Source organism: Poecilia mexicana, unplaced genomic scaffold, assembly GCF_051168715.1.
Source record: "Poecilia mexicana isolate PSO_F unplaced genomic scaffold, ASM5116871v1 scaffold_19, whole genome shotgun sequence".
NCBI classification, from domain to species: domain Eukaryota; kingdom Metazoa; phylum Chordata; class Actinopteri; order Cyprinodontiformes; family Poeciliidae; genus Poecilia; species Poecilia mexicana.
In genome coordinates this window covers 8229705-8248584 of record NW_028263388.1, presented here as the reverse complement: position 1 = coordinate 8248584, position 18880 = coordinate 8229705, and the positions used below count along the sequence as shown (strand labels likewise).

The window sequence follows — 18880 nt, the reverse complement described above, 5'->3', positions numbered from 1 at the left end:
AAGCAGCGTAAAAATTGGACTCTAGAGAGATGGAAGAAGGGTCAGGTGATCTAATGAGCCCAGATTTACCCTCTTGCATAGTACCTGGCTCATCAGGGTATCCAAGACAGGCAGATGAAGTGATGAATCCATCATGCATAATTTCTACTGCAGCAGCTATACGATCTGCCGTTGCTGCTTTTGGTTCAGCCACACTGTAAGATCACTGACTTGAATGATCAGGTTATTTCATCAATAGGCTGTTTCTTCTCTGATGACACGGGGATTTTCCAGGATGACGATGCAGTTTCAATTGGCTGAAAGTGTGAGCAAAAGTTTAGACGTGAAGTCCATAGAGAATCTTTGTGACGTTCTGGAGAAACTTTGCTCGACGGTTAGTCTCTCCCATCATCAATACAAGAAAAATTAATGCAACACTGGATGGAAATAAATCTTGTGACATTGCAGAAACTTATTGAAACAATGTTAAATGAAATATTAGAGCATGACCTTTCTTTCTCTTTTCTTTTGGCCAGGCAGTGTATATCTGGTGGGATGTTGCTGTCAAGTTATCCAAGATGCATTACAAATGTAAAATTCTCATGTTGTCCACATCTGCATATGACCTGCGCCAGGAATGTCACCCTTCCTCACTCGCATGCTGACTATGCAAACCAGGGACGATGGCGCCTGTCCAGGTCTCACCTCTTTGCCTCTGTTGCTTCTCCCAATATGATTCTCAAGCGCGAGTTGCTCAGGTCTCAAGGTCATTGCGTTTGATGGGATTGTGCTTCTTTGCACGCCCTTGGAGTTTATCCTTCTCGAGCTTCAAGGCGGGACGGGTTGGCCCCTCTCAACGAGGCATTCCGCACGGAGCGAATCCTCCTGCTTCCTTCCCACGGCAACAGCGTAGATCATCCTGAAGGTGACAGAGAGCCTTGTATGGGGATAACAAGGCCTGGGGATGCACGCCGCACCAAACTGTGTGTCACATCCATGATCTGTGGACAGAGCCGCCCTGAATCGATTGCATCTTTGCCCCTGGGAGACATAAAAATGTGCGCACGCACACCCAGCAGGCGAGGTTATGAGGAATGTTACGGGAAGCTGCAGCAGTGCATAAATCACTCTTATTAATTACAATGATAAAAGCTGAACACTGGGAAAGAAAAATATGATGGGGAGCTGAAACTGGAAGACATTATAAGGCTCACAGGGCTGCAGCAGCTTGAAAAGGCTGCTGTTACTCATTTACACTCTGTTGGTGCGTTTCTGTATTTTGATGTTCAATAAGACCAACTTGAATACTTGTAAAGGTGAAGCTGCAGTGATCACAGGTCAGGAGGGAAATTTGTAGGACTGATGTCTTCCAGTCACATCCAAGGTAACAGCAATCAAGTTAAGAAGCTGGAATTTAAAATATGGTGGCACTCATAAACATTGTTTGCACTGCCTCTTACAAACATCATTTACTTACCATTGGCAAACCCCACTTTTAATTTGTTCAGTTTAAAGTTGCAGGCGCCACATTGATTTTAACGACACGCTTACACGTGTATCTTGTAAAGTAAAAATCTTTCCACCACGTTTTACTGCTATCGATGCAGGAACGGCCATTTTGAAAGTCGTAAGTGGAGGTAGTCTGAGCTGGTCTCTCTTTCCTAGCGGGAAATCTGACTTTGGAGGGCGATCAAATTGATTTTTCAGACGTAGAAATCAGAATTTCCCAGTTCTGAGTGCAACTGGAACACAGAGTGGGATTTGGGTTGAGAAATAAACTCTGGGAAGGATTAGGGTTATGGTCCCTATGAGCAAGACGCTTGAACCTTCCAGACAAGAATGTCCTCAAAGAAAGTCATATTTTATCAATTCAAACATTATTGAAAATTTCATTTATTTCTATATATATTTTTTGTTGGTCTTGGGTAATATTTTAATTTCCTGAGAAGTATATTTTTAGGTTTCCATTAAATGTCAGTGATAATAATCAATATTAGCAGAAATAAGCATCCCTTACTGCAATGAATCCTCTGTATTTAACATATTATTTTTAAAGTTTTGACCAGGATTATTGAAATAAAGGAACATTTACATGATACATCGAAGTATGAAAAATTATCCCAAACAGGACAATGCATATTTTCACCTACACACACAGTTTCCTTCCTGTGCATCACTATGACAGACTGAAAACTGTCCTGCCCTCCCACATTTAATACCAGCACTGCAATTTCCCAAGTAGCAATTACAAAAAGCTGCTATCTGTCTGTTTACAGACTGATAAGCTTTTGCTGTCAGCAGGTAGTTTTTCTCCTTTTAACAGAATGACCGGCTATGGAGGGGAAATGGATCCAAAAATAAACCATAAATCTGGGGAGGGAAATGCACAGCGTCTCCAAAGGGTGTGCAGGTGAAACCACGATAAATCATTTCAGAACTATTTTTCCACTTTTAATGGCATTTATTCTGTATAACTCAGCTTTAAAAAATGTTAGAGGGGAAATATATATTAAAAAGTTGCGACAACCTGCTTGTATTTCATGATTGTACACACCTCTAAGCTAAGACTTAGTCCAGTTTTTTGATTCTATTTCAGCATTCAGGAAATGTGTGTGAAGACAGACGGTATCTTGTTGCACTCTGACTTCAGTTTTTACTGTATACTGTCATACCTATAAGGGAACATTATTTATTAAAGTATAAAAAGTAGCAAAGTTCAGCTTAAAACATCTTGCAAAATTATTGATAAATTGACATTCTGTTTTTCTTCATTAATTGCAGGTGGAAACTGCAGTTAATGAAGAATGTGTGTATGTGCATTTCAACAATGAGTTTGTTTTATCCTGGCAAAATAGTTTGCTTCTGACTTCATAATAGTTTGATAATGACTTAATAGTTACTCTGATAAAAGAGGGAAAGGAAACCGGCTCTTTTCCAGAACCAATTCAGAACTAAATCTGTACCAGCCCTGGTTGAGAACAGGAACCTCTTTGGTTCAAACTACTGTCTGCAACCTTTCTGTAGAGCCGCCCCAACTATTAACAAATATCTAAATTACACTACAGTCCAACACCAATCGCTTAAAATAGTCGCCATACTAACCAATAGCAAAAGATCCTGACTCCCAATTGACCGCATGCATGTAAAGCAATAGAAAACTTTTCAAGATTAGCTGTCCGTTGTAATGAAGGGGGAGTAAATGCTTTAAATCAACAACTCGATGTCAACTGTTGGGTTTCGGTTGACAAACATTTTTTTTAGTGACTGCATTAATCAGCGTCATTGCTTTTAAACTTGGGGTTTAATTTATTAAACTTTTGTGTAATCAGATTGTGTGGTGCAGATTTTCTACCCAGGTCCCTCTTGTAAAGGAGATTTGGATTTCAATGGGATTATACCTGGTTAAATAAAAAATAAATAAATATGAATATCCAGTCTCGACAATAAACTGAATTTGAATGTATACATTATCAAATTGTATTGAATTGACTCATCTTGTAAATTACCTTGATTCACTATGTGAAGAAACTTTAAAGTTCTGTTTTATTTTATTTTTCATATCTGTTGCTTTTGTGCCCCATTCCTTCATGCCGCCCTGGACACCTGCCCATGTGACCCACATTGAAAAAAATCACCGCTGGATGAGCTTCATGCTGCTTTTTAGTTGGTGACTAGAGGAAATATTAAACGTACTGCCAACGTTACACTAATAACCAAGACGGCAGTGGCACACAGCAGAGTCGTGTGAAGCTCAGGACTGTGTGCATGTGCGCGCGTGTGTGGGGGAGTGTTTAAGTGGAAGTGGGAGTTGAGGGGGCTACAGTATGAGAAGTAACGTCGCTGGAGGAGCAGATGTGACGGCCGAACTGTTGGAAGCAGATGTTAACTAGCGGAGGAGACGTTAACGGGAATAACCGGATTATGAGGATTTGAGGAGAAGTCGCCTGAACCCGGTGTCAAACACACACACAGCGGGGAGGATTAAGTTCCGGGCGCCGTCGCTCCTCTCACCGCGCTCCGGGGGTCTGTCATGGGCATCGACCGGCGGCGGAGAGCCTCCCTGGCTCTCACCTTGAACTTCCTGGCGCTGTTCCTGGCCGTGTCGGCTCTCACCACCAGCTACTGGTGCGAGGGCACGCGTAAGGTGGTGAAGCCGTTCTGCACCGGTCTGGTGACCACCAAGCAGGCGTTCTGCATCATGTTCAACAGCTCCAACATCAACGACACGCGGCTGGTGCAGTACATATGGGAGACCGGCGAGGACAAGTACGTGATGAGGAAGTTTCACACCGGCATCTGGTTCTCCTGCGAGCAGAACATCAACATGACCGGTGAGTTCCGCCGGAAAGGCGAGGGGGACCGCGCGCGCGGAGCGGTGCGTCACGGAGAGCCCGGCACATGCAGAAGGGGACGGAGTGAGAGTTGTTAGATAGGATTTTAATCAAAACAGGTTTGATCAGCCACACCTCCGACGGGATTTAGAGAATAATCCGAGAAAATGCCTCTGCAAATAGATGGAAATATTAGAGTTTAAAGTCTGCTTCTCAGTGTGGTGCTGCGGGTCATCCAGCGGAAATGTGGCGGAGCAAATTGTTTGGAATTTTATTAAAAAGAATAAAATAAAATAAGCTGATATAAAACTTAAAAGAAAACATAAAACTATAAAAAACAACAACAACAAAAAAAAAAAACAAGCAAACGAGACAACCTACTTATCTCCTTCATGCATAGTGGTCACTATGACGTGTGTGTGCGCGTGTGAGTCTGTGTGTGTATTTGTGGGTTATCTGGGTATAAACCACCTCACTTGATTGTAGTGTCCATCTGTACAAAGCCCCCTATTGGAAAACCAGTGTAAGTGCACAAAAACCACCCCAGACATTCAAGGCTGCTGGTCATCAGAACTGATAACATGTTGGGAATTTATTGGCTGTTCTGATATATGAGAGAAGAACTAGTATAATTATTTCATTTTCAAGGTGTTGATAATATCTCACAGTGTAATAGCTATTAATCTTCTCCTCCTTAGAATATCATGCAGCACTGGTCCATCGTTCTTTAAAATCAACGTAACCCATTCTAGCGTAAAGATACAGAAAGCTGAAATAGTTGAAGTTGATAAGGAAGCTCAAGATTTTCCACTTTACAGACAATGGGCAAAAGAAAGCATAATATAAAATACTGAAAGTTGAAAATGAACAATATTATTTTGTTGTTTTTCATGAAATTATGTTGGAAAAATACACTGTAAAACTGGAAAGACAATTTAAAACACACAAAAACATTTATTCACATGGAAATGTATTTATTTTTTCTGAAAAGTATACTCTACATCTGTTTTTAGTGATAGGATTGGACACATTTTAGAAAACACATCAATGTAAGAGCCAAGTGGCTCTTTATTCTTATTCAGCACCTATTTCAAAGTGGGTTATCTGCTGTTTCTTCTGTCTTCTTCCCTATTGTGTGGAAATCCTCCACTGATGACTTACAGGACAGTTCCTCAGAGGTGCTGGACCTCCAGCTGTGACTCTGACATTACAGAAAAAAAAAACATTTGTATCTTCAGAACACCATAGGAGCATTTTGTGTGTGCTGACTCTGTTTCTGTGCTACAGACTTCCTCAAAAACGGAGGATGGAGGCGGAAAGCAAATCTCTTGACAAATTGGATAATTCCGAGATTTCTTCTTCTTCTTTTTATTTATTTTTTTTAATTTTTTTTATTTCCATGTCACAGTTTTATCCCCTCAAAGTCCACCTGTAGCTCTCTGCCGCAGTCTGGGAAAATGCTGGAATACAGATGAGGTCCCATTTTTATTTATCAGAGGTGCCGAGGTGGCTGTGCTGTCACCGGGTGTCAATTAAATGTCTCATTTACATTGTTTTTCAGGTGAAAAATGCCGGAGTTTCATTTATGTGGCGCCGGCGAACGAAAGAGGTGAGGATATATAGACACATTTTGAGTTTGATGGGAAAATTCAGACCCAGTTAATGTGTGCGTAAGACCTTGAATGGGTGAGACACAGGATGTCTCTGCCGGCTTTATTCAGAGGCTGGATTTATTGCGCCTTCTTCTTTAAATGACACGAGTTCAGACAGCTTTTATCAAAAGGATCTATGAGCATTACTCAAACTACTCTCACAGATTCTGCACTTAAAAAAACGCATGGATTTACACTGACATTACTACACATACAGAGGTGAAAGGACGAAAAGGAGCTAACCACTTACTACAATTTTTTTGTAGAAAAACCTCACAATTATACACTTGTTTTTGTTGGACTCTTGTATAAATTCCAACAAAAATCCATTGTGGTTTTTGGTATGATGTGACAAAATGTGAATTGTAACTTTCCCTTCACCAAACTGTTGATTATAATTGGACTTTAAGGCAGAAAATCTGAAAGCTGGAGGTGTAACATTGTTTCAGGTAATAAGTCTTAGTGTTAAACAGCGCAGCAGCATCTTTTGGGAGAAGGACTATAGACGTCACAGTTACAGAAGAAGCTTGTTGCTATAGTAATTTTTACAGAACCCAGTTGATGAGGCTAAAGAGCAACATAGTTTTCATCTTAAGGAGGCTGGTGTATGCTTTGGATAAAATTTAATAGCTGTGCCTTTCAGTAAAATGTGACCATGTGAATTTAGCCTCTGTAGTTATACTGTCCTCATTGATCCTAATGAAAGACTCTGTGCGCTGCCTTTTTTCACAGCTGAATGCCTCTGGCTTTTTAGCCTCACTTTAAAAAAAAAAAATCGCACTGCTCTGTTGTCTGGACGCTAGCTTACATCGCTGCTAGTTGACCACGCCTCGTAGAACTCCAACATGTTGCTCAGAATTGGTCAAAAACAAAAGCACGGCAGTTTTTGTAGGTGAGCGTGATGCAAAAGATTGATCCGTGTATCAAGGGGAAAAGCATGTTTCCTGAAGACCACGAAGTGGGTTCAAGCTACTTTGACTTTCTTAAAGAGATCTGACTGAACTAAACCTGACAGCAGCAGCAGCTTAAACCTGGCATCTCTGTGCTGTTTTCAATCTTCTTTATGCCAAATGATCTGCAAAAGTAAACATGACTCAATGCAGCAGATGTAGATTCCTTAAATGCCAAGGTTAGAATGTGCAACACTGAACTCTTATAAACTATACAAGTGAGTGAAAACGTAAATGTTTGGACACAACATGTTGCATTTTGAAGGCCATGAAGAGCTTCGTGCTTATGATAAAGAGATTGTTACAGACAGAAGTATTACAGCTTTTCATAGTCTTAATCCAGACAAATAATCTGCTCTAGATCCATTGTAAATTAGCATTGTGATGGAGTCAGGTGCGAAGTGAACCAACTTTGACACTGAAATTTCCGATGAACTGATCCTGCTCCGCTCTTCAAACACCCAACACTTAATGCATCTGTAAAGGTTACTGCTATTTCCATCGCCTCCCTCCACCAAATAAAACTAAACATCACAACTGATTGGAGCCAAAAACAAACACGGTTTCCCTGCTGCAAGAAGAAAATCACTAAATTTCTAAACAACTTGAAAATCTGTAACCAGGCAACTAACGGTTTACGTCTCTCTGCAGCATAAACTGGCTCAAACCGAGAGCTCTATGAAACAACAGTTTGGGTGAAAAGCCCAATCAGTGGTAGAGCACTTGTTGTACATCTGAGTGCTAAAGTCTCTAGTTGTGATTACATTTACATATCATGGTACATGTTGATGGAGGGCACTTAATTAAATGCTTTTGATTGCAGATAGATTTTGTGGAATGTCTTTGAATATGCTGCGGTAACCGCACTTAATACTTTCTATTTGTCCGTTTTACAGGTATTTATTTTATAAAATACTATAAAATCACTTGTGTAGAACTTTCTGGGATGTTTATGGCAACAGGCTTTTTGTTTCTATTTACCTGCTAATATCTCCTCGCATTTATCGTATCATTTATCTTGATAAATTTCTTAACATTATAAAAAGTTTTGATTTATCAGTGTGACAACGAATTCTAGTTAGAGTCTTAAAACCAATTAAAATCTGTCAGCTTTACGAGTTTCTCCGTTGTTTTTTTTCTTCTTTTTTTTAACTTATTCTGGAGTTTAGTGTTAAAAATCATACTTTTTATATATAACATTTTGCAACTGGCATCCTAAAGAGTCGTATTTACAAACGGGTGCGTTTTTAAAGAGCAGTATTTGTGGAGCTGTGATTGCTGTGCCTCTCAATCACAGCCATACAGTTACCTAAAAAAATAAAAAGCTGTAAATAGATCTTGTTGTAACTTTTACCGTTATCACAACAGCACCACAAAATATGGTGATAAAACTTTAATCGCCCACCCCTACTGATCCAGCCAGACTCAGGACGGGCTGCGTTTCCTTACACATCGCTCTGAGTGTCCTCCCTCTGTCTGTGAAGGTTAATGATATGGGCGAAGGGGGTCACTGATCCACCTTTCTCCTCTCATCACTTCTCCTCATCCATCCTCACATCCTTCCCTGTCCCCTGTCTTCATCCGTGTTTGAGGATGTTTTCCCTCACCCCCTGCCTCCCTCTTCCTCACCCTCCCACCACCCACTCAATCCCCCACCATGTGGATGTGGGCTTGTTATTTGTCTTTGTGGTTCCTTCGTACTAACCTCCTGTCTCCATAGGAGTGCTGTGGCTGTGCATCGTTGCAGAGTGCCTGTACATCCTGCTGCTGGCCACCGGGGGCATCCTCATGTCTTTAGAAGTTTGTCACATCGGCAACGTCATCGACGGCCTGAAGCTCAACGCCTTCGCTGCCATCTTCACCGTGCTCTCAGGTAGCCAGGTTGTCACGGTTGCGATACGGTTGAGCTTGAAATAATGAGTTTATCTACTCATTCTGTAATCAACTTGGTATTACTCTGATCAGAGACGGGTGACGTGGACTTAGAATTTTATCACGATATTTTGTAATATGATTGCTATAGCAAGAAAATAGATGACAAAAAAATCTGTTTATTTCCACTTTTTTAGATAACTGCGTAATGTAATATTCATAGCACCACAAGCTGCTCTTTAAAAACATTCCTGTTTCAAATAATATTCTTAAAGACACCACATACTCAAAGAAGTGACATATCTCTAAGCTGCACATAAAGACTTCACTGATTTACTGATATCCATTGATGCTCTTGCAAAAAGAAGAAAAAAAAACGCGAGAAAACAGTAAAAACAAACATTTTTAGTCAGTTGAACTGAAATTCTTATCATGGCAAGAATGTTTTCACGATAAATGATAGAAGATATGATAAATGTTCACCCTATTACGACATATTAAGAAAGAAAACACAACATAGACATTTTTCTTTCATTCCTGAAAAATATCTAAACTATATTGGCATTCGTTTCGTGTGTTCTGATGATAGCGAGTTGCATTTCTCTCAAAAAGGAAGAGTTGCATTAAGGACACATGAGACGTAAACACAAGTTGAGGTGATTTGATTTGCCTCTCAACCAAAATTAAGTCGGATTTGTTGCCTTGATCCAGCAGAATGAAAATTGTTGCAACACAACACTCTCAGGATGCGGCCGAGAAAATCATGTGACTCAGTAAAATGATTATTAAATTACTAAAAACCTTTTTGTTTTTCCACTGGAACCTTCCATAAATTTATAAAATAACTTTTTCTCATGTCATGGAAACAGTAAAATCTGACAAACTTGCCACACAACACATATGCTCACTGGTCTTTTAATACCTTAGTAATAAGAAGATTGCTTTCTTCTAGATTATAGTTTGTATAACGGTAGTTAGAATAATGACTTTTATGGCAATAACATAGCTTAACTATGGCAAAATGTTTGAGGAAATGGTTAAAACATACTGGTTAGCTCCATGTTTAACCCACATGAGAATAAATGTAATGCTTTCTCAGGAATGAGACACACGACTGTGAATTAAACTGCACTCAGTGTTTAACCTGTTGCTGATCTCCGAGATGTTCACAAGTCATTTTAGTCAAATCTCTAATAACTAAAATCAGCATTTCAAAAGCATTGCTGTAGGACTGACATTCAGAGCGTTGCGATTTCTTTCCAATAATCAGTTAACACATGAACATGTCACAGCATGGCTGTATCTCTGCAGACACTTTTGTCAGGGGAAAAATAAACCACGTTCCAATTCCATCTGTTTTGGGTTCTGCTGCAGAACCAGCGAGTGTTTAACTCTGCCTCCCCTGCCGGCGCTGATCCAGTCACACAGTCGGGCCAGCCGCAGCCCCACAGCCCCTTAGAAGATTTCCCGCTAGTTTACAGTCTGCCTCCACCTCTCAGCGGAGGAATTAACAATGACCTTCTCTCTAATCCACTCTGTGAAAGTGATGCTGAGCTCCCGTCTCTGAGCTGTGAATCAGCAGTGAAAGATACGCGGCTCCACGGCGGCGACTCGCTGCGTTTCACTCACTTGACAGGTCAGATTTAGGAAGGCTGTAAAAAGAGTCATTTTCTGAAGAGCTGTTCTCATTTTACACTGTGGTCAGTCCTCAAAGCCAGCTAAATCCAGGCCTTAAAAATAAGGATTATACTCACTCATAATGTTGGAACAGTGTAAATTATAACCCGTCTTCAAAATAACGTTCTGACTTAATGTTTTCATACCTGATAGTCTGGTAGACTCGGTTCGATTGGGGACCAAAATTTTAGCTACTCTTTCCACTTTCACGCTGCACTGTGTCAAACAATTAAAAACTAAGTAAAAAAAAAACCCCGTTCCCCTCCTCGCCTGTGGTGGCGCTGCACCAAGAACCACTTAAGGAAACAACATGAAAACCTCAGAAGAAAACACTGAGCGGAACTTCCTTTTTCGCAAAATGTAAAAAACTGGAGTAGCGTGAGATTTTAGTGGTTGTATGATTTCTCATTTGTCCTTTGCCATTTCTCCCGTTAGTGCTACACGCTCACGTTTGTTTTGGTTGTATTTACCCAGAATGCCCTGCATCATAGTTTGTTTTCAGCTTTTAGAGCAGCCTTCTGTCTGCTTTGCATATTGTGAATGCAAGCAGTAAACATTACATTGTGTCAAATTGTCAAAATCACCATTATACATCAAATATGTTGCTCAACTTTCTGTTTACTGCTAATCAAAGCCAGCTCTAAACAGGTGCGTCAATTTAGCTTTAGCTTTCCAGCTTCAGCTGTTTACAAACTTTCTGGAAGTTTCTCTTTCTTAGGTGCGGCTAATCCGAACAGGGCTAAGTATTTACAGAAATGCATGGAGGATGCTCGCTGTAACATGAAGCTAGAGCTTCTCTAGCTAGCTAAACAGTATCTCATCAAACAGCCAGATGTCTCCTCCGTCTCATCAAGCTGGGCCTTGAAATTGGACATACGTCTTTACGCTGCTCAAATGGCGCCTCACTTTCATCACAATCTGGTCAAACATAAAATACTTCAAGATATTTCTCCGCCAGCTGTCGCCGTCTTCGATATCATTATATCATAACAGAGCTGTCGGCCATCCTTCACTCCTACTCTTGTGCTTGAAGACGATTTGTCTTTTCATTCGGAGCTGACAGGGCTTGAACTCGGCGTCTCTGAGTTATACTCTCATGGTTGTGCTTTGGTGTTTTGTAGCTGCTCTAGCCAGTCGTCTGGAGAAAAGGAGGAGGCGAAACCCCTGAAGGTTCGTGTTGTTTCTGTCCTGCTGGAGAGCGAAAATCATGTTGTCGGTTCGCTGTTTAAGATCTGTCACCGTGTGTTGCCTTCTAAACAGCTTCCCAGACTAAGCTGACAACATTGCAGAGGCTTTAGTGCACTTGTAAAATGTTTGAATTAAGCAAAGGCTTCCAGAAGCCGTTTCCTTTTTTTAATGGGATGAGTAGCAGGAGATAGACTATGGTAATGAGGTCTGGAGGAAAAATACAAGGGCGCAAATTAAAGTTTATTGCTGTTGTCAATCATGCATGATATGATAAGAAGGCATCTGAATTTTCTTTTCTTTTTTCTTTTTTGGTGAGGTGACGATGGCAAAGGAACAAGAAGATCATTTTTTACGATATGTAGAAGCTGGAGCCCATTAGAGCTATGAGTCAGGTTCTAATTTTAACAGCAAAATGTAATATTGGTAGAACAAACAAAAGCACAATGTTTTGGGTTTTTTTTAACCACAAAGATTTAAATGTGATAGTAGCAGGAAGTATACGCCACCATCTATGACTATTAGAATCTCGGGTAAAATGCGTTAAAATAAATGGTTGCTATGGAGACCTGGTGACCAACATGCCATTCTTTGATCTGGTTTTGGTGACAATGTGCCAGATCCATAAGGGCGGATCTATGCATTCTAGATCTATGCCGTGCGCTCTGAACGACGTCATGCTTTATTGTTTATTTTACATTATATTTATAATTCCTAATCACACTTTCTGGACTATTTGAACAGTGTGCTGCAGTTTATTCTCTACATGTTTGACCATGTTTTTGTTCTGTTTGTTTTATCAGTTTCTTATTTATGTTCTACTCCTAATTGCGATGAGTGAACAAATTAAAGTCCATGTTTGATCGAGCTTGTGAAGCTACTGGTGTGATGTACTGGTGCAGAGTTGTCAGATTTTGTTATTCACTGGATTTATAAGAATCATTGAGAATCATTTTGAGTCAATTCAGCTCTGTTTTTCTGTATCGGATTGTATCGACCTATACTGAACCTCAGATATCGGTATCGGAAGTGAAAAAGTAGATTGGTGCTTCCATAGTCTTCCCATCCACTAAAGTCCGACTAAACTAAGGTTTTTGGTGGAAAAGTGTATCCTAACTTGATACAGGTTCTGCCCAGACCCTGAACCAGCTAATGTGCTTTCTAGTTTCAACTGTTTGACAGTATCCCCAAAGGACGTTCCCAAATAAGACGGTATTGTAGCAGCAGAGAGAGAAAGAGACACTTCTGCAGAGCTTTTCCACCACACTCTGCAGAGCTTTTCCACCACACTCTGCAAAATGAGTCACCCACTCATGAACCTCCGGGAATCCCATGATTAGACTGCAAATACAAGTGACTCACTTAAGTGCAAAGGGGAAAATACAATTGAGAGATCTTTCCCAACACGCGTCAGGATGAGTAGTTCCTCAGGTCCAATCAGTTTTCAGCCTGGAACGGAGCCTGCTGCTTTGATCGCTCTGTCGATTGCAGTTCGGAGACCATTCGTCACGTTTTTGACTCACTTTGGTTTGTGACCTGCTAAATATAAAATACTTAACTTCAACCAAGCATAACAGGAGGACGCCACTCTTCCACGTTCATGAATACACATGGAGGCAGCGAGGAGAGCTCCTTGCACATGAGAGGGCGGCTCGTGTTGAAGATTTGGAGGTAATTATTCTCCAAATGAAGTCTTGCAAAAGGACTCCTTGAACATTCTCACATCTTGTCACGTTCCAACCACTAAATTCATGTTTTTGTATTTTGTGTATTTTGTTTTACGACCCACACAAAGTAATGCCTAGTTATGGAAAAATAGGAAAAAGAAATCCTGTTTAAACTTTGGTATAACTGGAAATCTGAAAGGTGTAGCATTCAATTGTCATCGGTCATGCTAAATGCTATACAGACCAATAAACCACTGATTTTACCTCATGATGAAGGATTCTGCTTTAGACACTAGATGCTCTCACTGTGTTAGTCCTAGTTTTCTGACGCTGTTTAAGACAAACACCCCCACAGCATGATGCTGCCAAAACTATGTTTCTTAAATGTTTTTCAGCTTTACAGTTTGGTCAGTTCAGCTCAATTTATTCTGATCATGAAAAAAATAAGATTATTTAAAGGCTCTTTATGAGGAAGTCCAAATAATTTCCAGTGACGTGTTTCTACTCCGGATGATGAGTGATTGACAGCACTAAGACCCTCCTCTTGGGTCTGATTGGTTGTTTCTGGCTGACTGGTGTATTTCTGTAGTTACTACTGGGAGCACTGGGAAAAGGTAGACAGAGGAGCTTGATTTTTTTATTTTTCACAGATTATTAGTCTCATTACACCGTCACAACACAATGATAATTTTAACAAATATGTAAAAAGCATATGTTTTCATAAAAGTTAGGTACTTCAGATTTAATACAAATGCACACCACACTTTTCAGATTTCATTTAGCAATAAAAAAAGAGAGCCGTGTATCATTTCCCTTCCTGTTCACAATTTCACATTGCTTTCTGCTGTCATAGCCTGCAAAATTTCAATAAAACACAATGGAGGCTGTCATTATTTTTGACAAATTGGAAGCACAAGATCATAATTTCTCTTAATTTGATACCATAATGTGACACAGAAGTTTTTTTTTTACTACCCAGCAGACTGAACCTTAGAAAATACACAATTTGTTTCCGTGTATGTATAAATTTGTCAGTATGTATGACTGGCAGACAGGTCAGCGTTCATAGTTTGGCCAAATGTCTGCAGCCTTCCAGATAATCATCTAATCCATTTGTTTTGTTCGAGACAAAATCGGTAATCGTGTCAAATCATTTGTTCTGACTTTGCTGCCATCTAGTGGTCGATCAAAAAAACAAAAAACACACTGGGAAACTAAAGCGGCGTCTTCTGGAGGCGCAAAGGAGAATTAGTAGCAGTGTCACGTACCTGACGCTGGATGTATGCATGTTATGTATGTGCTTTATCGCACACAGAGTGACAGTCATCCACTTCAGAAGGAATGATTGTGAAGAAAACATCCTTCCTCCCCACATGCAGGGACAAGAAATGTGTCATTCATCCCGAGGCAAAGCCTTCCCTCATCTACATGGCATTATGACAACGTTGTACCAGGATATTTTAAAATGAAACATGAGCATTGATAGGCAGGAGATGGGAATGTAGGTGTTTGCTGCTGAATCTGTTCAGTGGAGGGATTTGGCGGAGGGAGGGGAAGGAGCTTATGCGGTAATCGGATTGGGAGGCTCCAGTTGTTTTCACACTTGTCCTCCGCAGGCGTTCAATGGTTCGTGTAAGGAAAGCGAAAATTAAAAAATAAAAATAAAAAATACAAATGACACAAAGAAAGAAGGTCATTTTGTGGCTTCTTTCTCACATTTCCAGATTTATTTCACAAGCGATCTGAAAAAACGTGACATTAATTTATATTTTCAGCCCCCCTGTTAAAGTTGACACTCCCCTATAAAGTCCAGTGCAGCTGACTTCAGTCTTCAGTAGTTGCGTTTATGAAAGAGAAGCAAGCATTTTTCAGGGCAAAATGAATCGTAGCTGAACATAGAGAACAACACCAGTAGCCTACACACTACTTGTTAACAAGCTTAAGGTGCTGTATTGATATTAGCTAGTCATCTCTTAGCTAACTTTACCTGCATCCAACAGTTTTACTCAACTCAGTCTGTTAGTTTGGGGGAAAAACTGTGAAAAGTTCTTTGCGTTTTGCTGGTTTGCTGCCGTGATTCTAACACACCTGCAGCAGCAGCAGGTCCCCTTCACTGCCGCACAGGTGTAAACCCAGCGCGAGCATCGTAGCGCTCATGTTGCATTTAAAGGCGGCTCGGAAAACAGGTTACGATATGTTAACAATGGATTAAACAGTTTTGACTGCTGATAAAAGTGACAGAGGACACAGATATGGGAAGTGCGGAAGCCCCTACTGTATCAAATTGACATAGGACTAACAGAGAGTTGGCCATTCTAAGGTAAAAACCCAGAGCATACAGCTTTCATGTTTTTTTGTTTTTTTTCTTCCCCATCCAGACACCTTCCCACGTCCCCCCCTGCAATGGCGCCCCACAGTTTGGGAACCTCTGGATTAATGTGTCCCAGATTTCCTTTATTCAATGCTGCCACCAAGTGGGGACATTATGGAAGTGCAGTAGTTTCTGTGTGTGAGTCACATGTTCCCTGTCTCTCTCTCTCTCTCTCTCTCTCTCTCTCTCTCTCTCTCTCTCTGTGTGTGTGTGTGTGTGTGTGTGTGTGTGAGGCAGGTCTGCTAGGTATGGTGGCCCACATGATGTTCACCACAGCCTTCCAGCTGACCGTCAGTCTGGGTCCAGAGAACTGGAAACCTCAAACGTGGGACTACAGCTGGTCGTACATGTGAGTACAGTTTACCTGGTTGTATGAAACACATAGAAAAGTGCCACAAAGTAAAACGGCATTATGAAGAAAACAATTAAATAAATGCATAAATAATCCTGGAATGAGATAAACAGATCAACTGGGATTGACAAAAGAAGCTCTCCATTAAAAAATAAAATAAAATTCTTCGATATTTATTTTGTTTTTATTTCATGGGAACATTTATTTGAATTATTTATTGATGTAGTTTCCAGTGGAAGTGAAAAGGCTCTCCATATGAGATGTATTAATATTCTCAATGGGAACCGTCTCCACGCTTTGAGGTACAGCCAATTAGCACAAAGGGAAATGAATGAAGTTCATGGATTGGCTGCTTTTCAAACGCCAGCTAATAGTGTGTCTAGTAGCATTACAGTCAGGTATTTCAGCTTCCAAAGCTGCTTTTTCTTTTGTATATTTTCCATATTTGATTCGTGCATAGGTGAATCCACAATAAGTTGGTGATCCACTTTAACCCTTGACTGAAGCAACATCATCAGTTAATTTTAAATCAAACTGTTTAAGGATGTTTACCAAAAAAGTGGTGGTCTTCCTAGAATGAAAGCATTATTGAACGTTACATTTATAAAATAATATGCTTAAATACAAACTGAAGCCGTTTTAGTGGTTAATGTTTCTTATCGTCTGAGATTAAAGCAGGCTCTTTTCTCTGTTTCGTAGACTGGCGTGGAGCTCCTTCACGGCCTGCATGGCGTCCTCGGTCACCACCATCAACCGCTACACCAAAACCATCCTGGAGTTCAAGCACAAGCGCAGGAACATTGAGAAGAACCTGAAGATCAAGCAGAAGCTGCTGGAGCTGGATTCTCCGGAGCAAGTGTGGGACATGTATATCAGCTCGGTGCCGAGCACTGCCGAAGAGCTGCTGGACCTGTCGACGAGCGGCCGCAAACTCTCCAACACCTCCATCTTCCTGGACCTCAACGACCTGCCCGACCCGCAAGGAGAGGAGTACTGCTAGAGGAACCGGGTCTTGAGACGCGACAACATGGATGTTACGCTCTGCGTGGTACAGTGTGAATACTGTAAAAAGGCTAGCTGAAAGTTTAAACTTTTCTTTTCCTCCACACGACTTTATACGATCGACTTCCTGCTCTGCTTTGCTCTCTGCCAGCTCTTAAGATATGAAGATGGATGCTTATCATGCTGATTCTGCTGGTTTGAATGAAGGTTTAGATGGTAGGTCCAACCGTCTGGTCAACCTGAATTTAACCTTGGCGCTAATCCAAGGTAGCCACTGTGGGACCAATGGGTCTGTGTGGATTTCACCAGCAGCGTAGACTGTGTTATTTCCTTGTATTAAAACATCAGCTCTGTTTTTCAATGTATGCTTTGAGATGCTGTATTTTCTAATGTATGTGGAACATAAAACAGTTGAGAGTCGATACAAATTTGTACCAAATTCTTGGCAGTTCCCAGGATCGCACAGATGCTTTAATTTTTTTTCTTTTTGTTCCCCGCTTTGTAAATCTGCTTTACCAAGCAGACTTTACTGAACTTGGTGTCAACGTGAAGCACAGCAACAAAATGAATCTATTCTGAATCTTCAAGACGGCAACACAGGGTAAGGGGTGCACCCCAAGTCCTTTTAAAAATAAACAGTTGAGTCATAAATTAAACAATAAGTTAGAGTTTTTTAAATATGGATGTATAACCTTTATTTGAGAGTCGAACTTGGATTGTCTTTGTTTTTTATTCACTTTAGCTTCCTAGGGAAGTGAATACTCATGCTAACTAGCAAAAAAACTAGCTGGCTAACATGTACCTTGATGACTATTGTTTATGCTTTTTTGTCTCAAAAGACCAACTTATGTTCAAAGTTTCTATATTTTCCATGCAATTTGACATATGAAAACAAATTGATAGTTAATTTTTTTTTTATTATGAGCAATCAGTATCTTCCCTCCTAGATAGAGTCTGAAAAGTCAATCAGTGCTTTGAAAAAGTGTCTGCCCAATTACACATTTCTTTTGTTTTCATCACAATCAGATGTTTTAGGTGATGGATCAAATGTTAATATCACGCAAGGTTAATCAGAGATGGATAAATAATTTTAAAAATGGAAAAATACAATTTAAACCAGTCTGACCATATGTGAGGCTGTGATTGACCCAAGACATCGTGGCAAAAGTTCTGGCTCATAAATCCACAGAACAATTTCCCATAAGCCTTTGGCATCGTCGAGATTCTTTGGAGAGCAAATGTGAGAGAGCATTTGTGTTCTTTTGAGCCAGGACTTGTTTTGTTTTACATTAGAAACCTTCTGGATGAGTAACTGAAGCGTTGTCAGAGTAATTTTGAACGACCTGCCTTTCCTGCGAAAGTTTACCTGTGTTCCAGGATTTCTCCATTTGCTGTTCCAAAGCCTCATCTATGGCTTTATTACTGACTTTCTGATGTGTTTTAAATGTTTCTACATCAGAGCATAATTGTTGCTTTTTGGGAGCTTTTGTCCTACTTCATGCTGTCAGACTGGTTGGATTTAAGTGATTTATGGATTCCTCAGATCAAGCAGTAATGAATTTGGTTCATTTGGCTCAAATGAACCAAATTCAGTCGTCTGAAACAAAAAAAAGTTGCACCAAACTGGTTGGTTTGGATAGCATTTTCCCCTAGCAAATGAACATTTACTTTTTTTGTTTTTTGATGAGCTGAAACTTTGAAGTTCGATAAAGTAGCAAAACAGAAGAACTCTGTAAAAGGGCAAACACCTTTTTAACGTCACTGTATCTAAGCTGTCTGGAACGCAACATAAATCTGGTTGAACCTTTTGACAAGTTGCTGAGTTCTTCATATCACTTTTCA

At 40.3% G+C, this 18880-nt stretch overlaps 1 protein-coding gene across 1 annotated transcript; it reads left to right on the top strand.

The window, feature by feature from the left end:
- Positions 1–3706: 3706 nt before the first annotated feature.
- On the top strand, positions 3707–17669 carry gsg1l2b (gsg1-like 2b). The gene is made up of 5 exons (XM_014972185.2): positions 3707–4310; positions 5872–5919; positions 8633–8785; positions 15922–16033; positions 16736–17669. The coding sequence occupies exons 1-5, from the start codon at positions 4010–4012 to the stop codon at positions 17034–17036; spliced, it is 915 nt and encodes a 304-aa protein (XP_014827671.1). The 5' UTR covers positions 3707–4009; the 3' UTR covers positions 17037–17669.
- Positions 17670–18880: the final 1211 nt, after the last annotated feature.